Raw genomic sequence first — 10,444 nt, 5'->3', positions numbered from 1 at the left:
TACCCACGTGAGATATTGTCTTAATTCCACAACACATTAGTGTGAAATGTGTGTTGTGGAACTGTAAGGGGGAGATGTGAGTTGTGTGTTATCTCAGATACACATCTGTGTGTTGGTCTGTGTAATAATAATAATAAACTTTATTTATATAGCACCTTTTTTGACAGTGTCACAAAGTGCTTAACAATATACAAACAACAGTGTTACATAACAATCAAACAGCAATAAAATGACATTATCAAGGGAATTAAAAGCAAACATTGGTTATCAGTTTAAAAGGCTTTCCTATAAAAGTGGGTCTTTAATTTAGTTTTAAAAATAGCCAAGGAGCTAATAGACCTCAGGTCAGATGGCAGGCTGTTCCAGAGCCTGGGAGCCCTGCTTGAAAAGGCCCTATCCCCCTTTGTCACCATTTTTGTTCTAGGCACCTCTAGTAGGGCTAAGGTAGAGCACCTTAATTGGCGTACAGGCTGGTGGGGTTTAATAAGATCCGCTAAGTATTGCGGTGCCAGGCCATTCTGAGCTTTAAAAGTCAGTATTAAAATCTTAAAATCTATTCTAAAATGTACAGGGAGCCAGTGTAGTGAGGCCAGTACCGGGGTGATATGTTCAGATTTCCTTGTTCCAGTGATGAGTCTTGCTGCTGCGTTCTGTATTAACTGTAGGCGGTGTATGGATCATGTGTAATTGGGTGTGTATCAGTGTACTGTATGTGCATTTTGTTCATACCAAGTGCCATTTTTTATTTGGCAGTAATTCATTGTTTTAAGGCACAGAGCATTGGGATGGTTTCTTAGAGCAATACTGTAAATTATTAAGACTAGAGCGGTGCCCGTTGGGCACTGCCGCACTGGCCTACTTGGAATGATGCAAGTTGGAAATGCATGCCACACCCAGATATTATGCGTTGGAGCCTCTACAGCGGTGCCCGTTGGGCGCCGCACTGGCCTACTTGGAACGATGCAAGTTGGAAATGGATGCCCCACCCAGATGTCTGTCTCCCATTTATGCATGCCTTACAAAGTGCAAGGCATGCCCAAATATGGAGTGTTGAACAGGCCAGCTCCATATATGGATGCTGGGCAGGGTCCCTGTCCAGAGACAGGGACTTTTTGGGGGCGGATCTGGACAACCGTGGGTCCGACCGACTCGACACCGGGCACTGCACCCCCTGCTGTGGTGTGGAACGTGGGTGTTGAATTTGTTGGTGGGGCTAACAGTTGTTCTCGAGTTACGTGAATTACACACACACAGACATACAGAGACTTGGTGCATTAGATAGATATGCTGTATAATAGTTGCTAATATTTGGCAATATTTTCATAATTTAATTCAAAACTACATTGACCCTTCAGGGATTTTTGTTGCATAAGTTACTTATTTTCCTTCCACGTAATTGTCTTCCTCTGGCAAGAAATGGCATGAACAGTAAAAATTAAAAGGCTGGGCTTTTTTATTGAGGCTTCAATAAACAGCAAACATTTGACAAGTCTACAGAGTTCACACATTAGGTCAAGAAATGCATTGATTACATTTTTCATAAAATTTTGGGGAGGCAGACACGTTTTTATTGAATAAATTGCACAAGCCATTCCAATTAGTTTGAATATAGGAAATGACCAAAGTAGCAGGTGTTTTAATAGGATTTCCAAGATGGGGATTTGTTTTTATGACAAGGACAGCAAATAATTTCTCAACCCACTTATCACATTCCATGGCTAACATGTTATAATACAAATTTCTGAAAAGGAACAATTGTAGGAAGAAGAGTCTGCCACCATTTCCTAGAAAATAGCTTCAAGCCCATAGAGTATAAAGAAGGATAGACTGAACCAGCACGATAGCCCCCCCCCCCCCCCCCCCCGCTATTCATGTCAGTGGAAGTTGCTCAGTGGCATTTTGAAGCACCCGGAAGGACCGTCTACTTCCGCATTTGCCAACCAAAATTTGGTTGGCAAATGCGGAAGTGCAACCGAGCGCTCAATTTTAAAGCCCAGCTGCACAGGGTTTCCTCGTCATGAATCCACGGGTCCGCCTGCAGTCCTTCCTCTTACCACTAGGGCCCAGTGCTTCAACGTTGGAGAGCCTCACTGGGGCCTTGTTCAAGCCCCATACTAAACTGGCCGAACTCTCAAGGAAACATTCTCTTCAGAACCAGCAACCAGGATTCCTTTACATTTTCTAAAAACAAATAATGGGGCTTCACTAAAATAACATAATTGAAACAAAATATAAGTGGACATTGGAGATCTGCAGTCTCGATTTGCATGTGGACATTCAAGCCATGCAGTGCGGTTTCAACTGCTCCATGACACACTGATGAAATAAATGGGCCATAATAAAAACCATGGTCTATAAGCCAATTCAGATACATGGTAATCAGGATAACAAAACAACATTTACAGACGAGTGGTTTTGTATAAAAAGAAGATAATGGATCATGGACGTTTTAAAGGTCTCTCCAATAGCCAATCGGTTAACGCTTACTCCAAGACAAATCTCAATATTTCGAATTGGCTTCAGGGCAGGGTACTTTCACAAATATAAGACATAGCATGTACTGAATATAAACCAGCCCCCGATTCACAGATGTGTGGGCATTATGTTACATTTCACCATCGACTAACCCTCATCTAACGATAACCCTCATTATACTGTATATCCGGATGCTAAATAGAAGGCATATAATATTTCAAGTGCAGTAAATTACCGTAAGTATACAAAGATTTGACTGGAGTCGCAGTCAAAGAAAAGAACAAACAAAATGGGGGTCAAGTTATACAATAACAGTCTGCAATATAAAGTTATCATTCAAAGAGATGCGTGGATGGATAGATATACAGGTATGTATGTGAGAGACAGGTGGTAGTTTTGGGTTTAGGTGGATACAGTTTTAGAGGTCTCCTGCCTTCTCATCATCCGTCCGGCGAGAGTCTGACCTGCCGTTCACGCTATCCTTCCGGTCACGGTCACGCTCCCTGGATGACCTGTCTCTGGAAGAGCGGTCTCGGTCCCTGGATGACCTGAGAAAAGGTATTGATAAAAAATATGAACATAAAATATGAAAACATCCGTGTCATCCGTGGCTATTCAAAAATAGCAGTTATACTGTACAAGCTAAATTTTTTAAGCAAACTTTTTTTATTCAAATCTTTGCTTCTGGAGGTCCCTGGAACAAAATATTGAGGTGGTACTTCATTAGACCTCTTGGTGTGGTTGTTATGTGCAATGATGTCTTCCCTTTTTATTTAGTAGAGTCTGAAACCTTGACAGTCAAACGTGCCAATCAAAAAAAAAAAACTTTAATATATTATTTATTTTCTTCATCGAATTAATCAGCCCCAACAACAGTCTCTATAATGTATATATGGTATATGGATGAGAGTAGGAGAGAAATCTCACTGCAATGAAAATGAGATAGTTTTGCTTGTGAGAGTGTCTTTTACTTGTTTCTGGAGTCATGGGTGTGGCTTTGGTGGCGGCTTTGGCTCCGGGAGCGTGAGCGACTGCGGTGGCGTCGCCTTCTCTCCCTGTCCTTGGAGCGTGAAAGGGAGCGGCGTCTGTCCCGTGACGAGGAGCGCGAGCGTCTCCTTTGCCGGTCACGTGAACGAGACCTGAGAAAAGAGAACATGTGTTAATATTTAGCACTGGTATTTGTATCCATATTTTTGTGTAGGGAAAGTCTTTAGTCACAGTTATGAAAAAGAAAGTTTGAATTAAGTATTAACACAAATATTTTTGCTGACATTACACTTAGTGAGCATTACACTACACTTACTGAGCATTGCTGCTTCTCTTTTGTAAAAATAACTAATGTTTGGTTTCTCTTGACAATGACAATCACTAGTAAGCAAACATGTTGTCTTCACTCTATATTCTGCCCAATTTCTTTCTCCTTCATACTTTCACATACAACTTAATTAAAACTCACTTCAGCTTAATGGGAAACTTATATAAATATTATATTTTTATGTATTTGTTTGCAATTACACAAATTGTCCATGGGATGGAGACATACACCTCTACAAAGTCCCATACAATAGCCTGTCACCATGATTAGCCATGTCACACTATACCACATTATTCTACTATACTCTGTACGACAAAGTATAGAATATGAGCCTAATCAACTTACTCAATTATAAAACAAGAATAGAATAATCTCTAAGAAAATATTTGATAGTTGCAACCAAACAAGTTGACAAGATGGCGTATCTCTCTTAACCACTGACACTGCTACAAATGATTTAACTGTGCTAGATAGTTATGGGGAATGTACTAACCTTTTCGGCTCCTTGCTGCTTGATCTCGGCTCCTTGCTGCTTGATCTCGGCTCCTTGCTGCTTGATCTTGTGCTGTGAAGAGGAAAAAAAAAAAGATTACATTAATTTGCCAGTAAACCATTCAACACACCCAGTAATACCAGACGTTACAAACCAGGACATAAATATGAAACTCTTCTGTAATATTACGGCTTCACCTATAATTGCCATTTTAGGTACATTTTGTTGTGGTTCAAAACACCATGCTCACTTACATTAGAAATCTACCGGTATATAAATAAATATTGTTCATAAAATGTGTTGTACCCACCTCTTCTTCAATTTCTCCTCTTTCTCCCTCTCTTCTCTCCTCTTCAGGCGGTCCTGGTTTCTCTGCTCCTGCTTTTCCAGCACCGTTTTCTGTTCCAAGATGCAGAAACCGTGAAGTTGGTTCAAATATCAAGCTGTACGTTTGATCGTGTGTACATACCCAGACTTCAGAGAACACATTCCTGCTCGTTTACATTTATGTTGAACAACCATCCAACTCATTACACCTTTTTACTAATTTAACCATCCTACGGCAAGTAAATGAGTACAACAGTAGTCGTAGTAGCCATTGAAACAGTAGTAAGAATCTTTGATCCCCCGACAACAAAAAGACGATGTGGGGACATGCTAGACTAGAGCATACCTTCAGCGCATCCAGTTTCTCTCTGATCTGAATGAAGCCCAGGTGCAGTTTCCCACCAAAGTGGTCAGCCAGGCGACGGTCGTTGTCATGGAGACCCAGGTAGGCGGAGCAGACCTCACACACCCGCAACTTCTGCTGCTGGAAACTGGAAGCAGGCATGGAATTCCTGTACTCTTCCTGAGAGGGCATGGTATAAGGAGGGGAAATTATAAGAGGTTACATTCGTTTGCACTTCAATGTCCCCATAGCATGGAGGGGATGTCACTACAGAGACTAAAAGACTTGGCTTTAGTGTACCAGCGTTGTATATAATAAGATCAGTTATGTTACTCCAGAGCACCCTCTAACCTCTGCATCCTTTTTCTTGGTGCGGACCTTCTCTACTTCCTGCAGGACCTTCTGGGCCTCTTCCACATTGCCTTCAGCACCCAGTTGCTCAGCCTTGGCCAGGAGCTTCCCGATCTCCTCATTCAGCTCGTGGACCTTCTCTGCCTGCAAAGTAAACAAAATGCCATGGGCCATTATTCATGAAATCCAGTTAACACATTTCAAGCAACACCATTTTCAATCAATACATTCAATGTTTCTTTTACCAAACATTTTTTCTTTTTAAGATTTTTTTTTGGCTTTTGGCCTTTATTGATAGTTATTAGTGAAGACAGACAGGAAAGAGGGAGAGCGAGAAGGGGAGAGACATGCAGCAAAGGTCGTCATGAACAGGACTCTAACACAGGCCAGAGCCTATATGTGGCATGCACCTGGACCACTTGGCCAGCGGGTGCACCAACGGAAGAGATTGAACGAGATTAAACATGTCTTGAGTCGGACTCCACCCAAGGACATTATGATTATGTGGTCAGCATAACTGGTTGAGCTACCAGGGCAGCTACAGTATATACGACTACACCTAATTAACTGAAAGACATTGTGGTCCATTATTGCCGACGGGGGTACAAGATGTAACTTGTATACCGGAGAGAAAGACAGAGACTGAGTCACAGAGAAAGACGTGGTTTGACGTCGTCTGCCTTCCAACAATATTATTAGAGCATGCATTCTGAAAGAAAAAAATCTGCACTCTGCCCAACGTGAAAGGCTGTGACGAGTACAAATTTAAGTTGACAATGAATTGTCACAAATAATTGATTAACGATGTAACTGTGTTTTTTGCATTGATTGAACATTGGAACGTTACCATTTGTATTTCTGTTTGCCTTAAATATAGGCTTTGTAATCACAAATTGCACAGTGCAGGTATGACAATTACAAATAACTTAAATATACAAAGAAATCACTGACACATTTAATAATTTTTTGGGGTGCATACTTAGTTTAGACTAGTCATTGGTTAGACATGGGTTAAGGTTAGGTTTAGGTGTGCTGCCCTGTGGGAGGTTAGGGTGAGGGTTTGAGATAGGTTGTAGTTGTAGGACTAATGACTACTGCACCCCATTTTTTTCTTTCCAAAAAAAAATATCTACAAAATAGCGCTAATAGTTGATCTGCTATTTCTACTATTTTTTTAAATGTATGAACATTTTTCACCATGGAAGCGATTGGCCATAATGCAAAAATGTGATTATCTCAAATAATTGTGATCAGGCGATTATGTAATAATTGTGACAGGCCTTTCAGCGTGTAAAGTAGTGCATAATCAAACTCACAAATGCATCACCAGCTTTTTTGCATGCTTTGCAGGGACAAATCATACCTGCATACTTTGCATGATGAAGGCCTGGAGTGAAACACTGATCAAACGCTGTACCAAAAAAAGTCCACACTGCCCCACCTATATAATTGGGCTGATTTCCCATAATTAGCTAATACTTAGCTAAAATTAAAAATGCAAATACGAGTGTGGGTTTCACTTAACGTGTAGATTAGAAGACCATATTTATATCACACCCCAGACTGTTAGGGTTTTCATGGGATTGCCTACAAGTTACAACTCTTACCTTAGCAGCCACTTCGGCACTGATCTCTTCTTGAGTCTCAGCCAGACGTTTCTTCGCTAGTTCTGTCCTCCGGTCGCAGTCTGCTATAAAGGATTCCAAGTGATCCACCGCCTTAGGAGGGAAAACAAAAGAAAAAGAGAAGGTTAGATACTGATACCACCATTTATATTTGGGGAGATAATTACTAATAGGACACTACTTACATCAAGCTCAAAGAACATATCCCTATCCTTGGAGGCAATTTCATAATCTGCCCGAAGTGCCAAGTCGTGGATCTTTGAGCACTCTCCCAGGTCCATACGCTATCAACATGTGTAGTGTAGTGCACACACACACACACAAGAGAAAAAACAGACAATTACAAAACACAATTGGGAAAGCTATGTGCTGGAAAACGACTTCAGAAATTAATTACATCATTTACAAAAATAAAATAAAAAGTTAGATGGATCTGTTGCACTTTTGTGATAATTTCCTCCCACACAATAAATCTATTGATTGTCCTGGCTATAACCAAACAAGCAAGGCATGCATGAGTGCTGTATACAAACAAGTCTGTAGCATACTGTTTTTTAGGTCACATTTGAGATCCATCGACCTCAAATGTCCAACACCTTTCAGAAGGTTAATTTCAATAAGCATATTCAGACCTCAGTGTTTGCTTACTAGTACTTACAGTTCCAGACAGGATGTCATGAGGACAGCAGTTCAGCAGATGGCTTTTGCAGACCCTCTCGTCTGAGAACTTGACCCTCTGACGCGTCTCGTCCCCTGAAAGTCCAAAAACAGCCGATGAGAATGACCTCACATACTTGGTAGTAGGAGCGAGGTATCCAATGATTTCTATTCTGTTACTGTGCTCGGACTACGGCAAAGGGGCAGACATTTTAAAATGTGACTAACATGTATATTTTAAGATCTTCTGTCCACCGCATAGGTGAAAATCCATACACTGGGTGTCATGTCTGAATGAAAGGTTCCACAATAGAGGAAATGTACACTTGCATTACAATGTACTGTCAGTAACAAACCAACCGTTTCTGCTAGCCTACATCGGACTACTAATTATGTCAGTAATGTGACCACTGACCAGCTTACGGTAGGCAGATGGCCATACTGGACCTGGTCTAGGATATTGCCTGACAGTCTTGGTGCTTACCTCAGCCAAGCCTCTCTTCATAAATAATGTGTAACATTAGAGCCTCTACTACTAAGTTTAGCATGTGGCCATGTGAGAACAGTTGAACATTACAGAATTAGGCTTGGGATCAAGTAGATCACATTATGGGAACATCACTGACAAATTAACAAAACAACAGTGTGGCTCTGAGTGTGACGTATATCAATGGAATCTTTATGCAACAGCTGTAACTTTGACTAGATGGAGGGGAAAAAGACCTTGCTTATAGAAAATGTGTAAGAGGTGTAAACATTCCAGAGAATTTGCTCCAGCCAAGTCAGTCCTTTACTGATATGGAACATTGAAAAGAAAACAAATATGAATAAAACCAAGGAAAAAAGTTAGTTTATACACACTGCGATCTGCACCATATACTGTACCCATCTGCATCTTCAAGACCTCAGCTGCAGAATTTTAAACCCGCTGTAGGAAAGTATAAATGGGAACTGTTTTCTTGCCCATACCTGTGGTAAGAAGTTGGGAGTCATACACAAGTCAGATTGTAAATGATCTGTGCAAAGTTTTTTGTTTTTTTTGATTGATGGCTAATATTTTCCTTTGAAAACAGACGTCTAAAAGGAACAATGAACTGCTCCTGTTCAGCGCGACCAGACGTCATAGCTCAGGCTGCATCCACTACTCCAAATTGTAATTCTAGTGCCACTAGCCATTTGTGAGATATGAAATATAGGCTACAAAAACTTCCGGAAGGCAAACATATTGTTTGGATATTCATCATAACAGCTTTAAAAATCATGTGTGACTCACGGCTCGATGAACATGAGGCTTTTCTGCAACTCCTTTGCAGATTGATGTAGGCTGGCAAAGATACACTGAACCTTTATGAATAAAATAAAGGGGCCACAATTGTTCAGTTTGTATGCAACATATGCATGGGAAGAATTTAATATTATTCTCAACACACATACACCCACAAACGCACAACACAAACTTGCATACTCTAATGAACTAATCTTAGCTTACTGAAGAGTCTTTCTCATCAATCTCTTGTTTTCAAGTGGGTTGGGCTATTAATAAAGTTTGACTTGCTCATGACCAGAGACTTGACAGCCGTATCTGTATTTTAATGTTTGTATCCAAATAGCTGCTATAAGCAATTTCTGGATTTCACATACAATGAAATAAACCATGACCAGTTGACCATTATGTTAATATACGAATATACATAGTTTATATATTGTTATATACTGTGATCACTGATCAGGCAGGGCTGCCAGATGTGCGACAATTTACACAATGCAAAATAAATATAAAAAGCCCAATGCACGATCATTTTGTCATATCACAAAAAGGTGCATGAATACCAAATCCCTTCCTGCTGATTCTGTGTCCGGTTTGGCCTTTCACAATAAGTCGGTCAATGTGACGGTTGTGACCAGTGACCAAAGATTCCAAGGTTTCAAGTTCAAACATGATATACATTCCACTTCTGTTTAGAGCTTCTATCCCGGACAGTTGTCCATCTTTTTTAAGAAGTCAGTGTCAGATAATTTAAATTAAGCAGAGTCGCCTGCCGACAATAGGAATTATAAGTTTCCTTTACTATCGGATCCATCGGAGTGTACAGAACCTCACTCATTTGTTGTAGCGCTATCGGCGACTCGGATGGGAGGCTTATCTTATTACAAGCTGCTTGCAGGGCTTGCAGGCCGATACTAATCACTAGAAAAACAGTAAAAACTCAGTGCTAGCTATAATGGACACAAACATTAAATCCAAAACCCTGAAGAGAACTGGCTAATTGGATCATCAGACATTGAAACAGCAGTCTGAAGTCCATCCATTCATGCAATGTTTGTCCACCACACGCCAACACAAGCGAGCCTTTGCAATGGCTCCATCTTTGCTAAGTGGCTAGCGCAGCTAGCACCGTGCTGCAACAACAACTCACCATCCCTCGCAGTTCCCATGAGTTGGTCGAGCAAAGCTCTCATTTGAGCCTGGGCAGACATTGCCGCGGGGTCTTACTCCGACGCGAAGAAATTCAGGATGCTAACAATGGGTTTTTCCCCCTCGTATTTTAAACTGTGTGAAACGTAAGAAGAATGTTTTACTCCTCCAAGCGACAGCTGAACGTTCGCAGCTCCTTGAAGCCAGCCAGGACTCTCCAGCTTCCGTTTGTTGAATTTGCTATTGGGAAAATGCTATGGGAAAATGACGTGACGTCCTATTATGAAAATAAATCTCGTGTAGCGTCAGATCACGCGAGATTACAACCTTCCGCCTCTAGCGGATACGGAAACTGTGTGTGTGTGTGTGTGTGTGCGTGTATATGGTGCGTGTGCGTGTGTGTGTGTGTGTGTGTGTGTGTGTGTGTGTGTGTGTGTGCGCG

The 10,444-nt window shown here is 41.1% G+C and overlaps 1 protein-coding gene across 2 annotated transcripts; it reads right to left on the bottom strand.

The window, feature by feature from the left end:
- Nucleotides 1-1,435: 1,435 nt before the first annotated feature.
- On the bottom strand, nt 1,436-10,270 carry luc7l (LUC7-like). 2 transcript variants are annotated; one of them, XM_079493353.1, is made up of 11 exons: nt 10,004-10,270; nt 8,860-8,930; nt 7,588-7,682; nt 7,115-7,213; nt 6,912-7,022; nt 5,305-5,448; nt 4,957-5,133; nt 4,594-4,682; nt 4,284-4,355; nt 3,447-3,614; nt 1,436-3,023 (listed from the first exon to the last, which is right to left on the bottom strand). In XM_079493353.1, exons 4-11 carry the CDS (start codon nt 7,208-7,210, stop codon nt 2,894-2,896), a joined length of 987 nt encoding a protein of 328 aa, XP_079349479.1. In that variant the 5' UTR covers nt 7,211-7,213; nt 7,588-7,682; nt 8,860-8,930; nt 10,004-10,270; the 3' UTR covers nt 1,436-2,893. The 2 variants fall into 2 exon arrangements, with proteins under 2 accessions (XP_079349479.1, XP_079349478.1); XM_079493352.1 differs by lacking the exon at nt 8,860-8,930.
- Between the last annotated feature and the right edge of the window lie 174 nt (nt 10,271-10,444).

Source organism: Electrona antarctica (genome assembly GCF_951216825.1).
Source record: "Electrona antarctica genome assembly, chromosome: 22".
NCBI classification, from domain to species: domain Eukaryota; kingdom Metazoa; phylum Chordata; class Actinopteri; order Myctophiformes; family Myctophidae; genus Electrona; species Electrona antarctica.
Note: the sequence above shows the minus strand (reverse complement) of the source record. Positions and strands in the feature narration are given on the sequence as shown.

What these genes read in the sequence shown, in the direction of transcription:
- luc7l (XM_079493352.1), bottom strand. Translation starts at nt 10,064, where the DNA reads ATGTCTGCCCAGGCTCAAATGAGAGCTTTGCTCGACCAACTCATGGGA. An exon ending in CATGGGAACTGCGAGGGATG is followed by an intron (nt 7,683 to 10,003) that starts GTGAGTTGTTGT and finishes TTGGACTTTCAG; the next exon opens with GGGACGAGACGCGTCAGAGG. An exon ending in ATATGTTCTTTGAGCTTGAT is followed by an intron (nt 7,023 to 7,114) that starts GTAAGTAGTGTC and finishes TTCCCTCCTAAG; the next exon opens with GCGGTGGATCACTTGGAATC.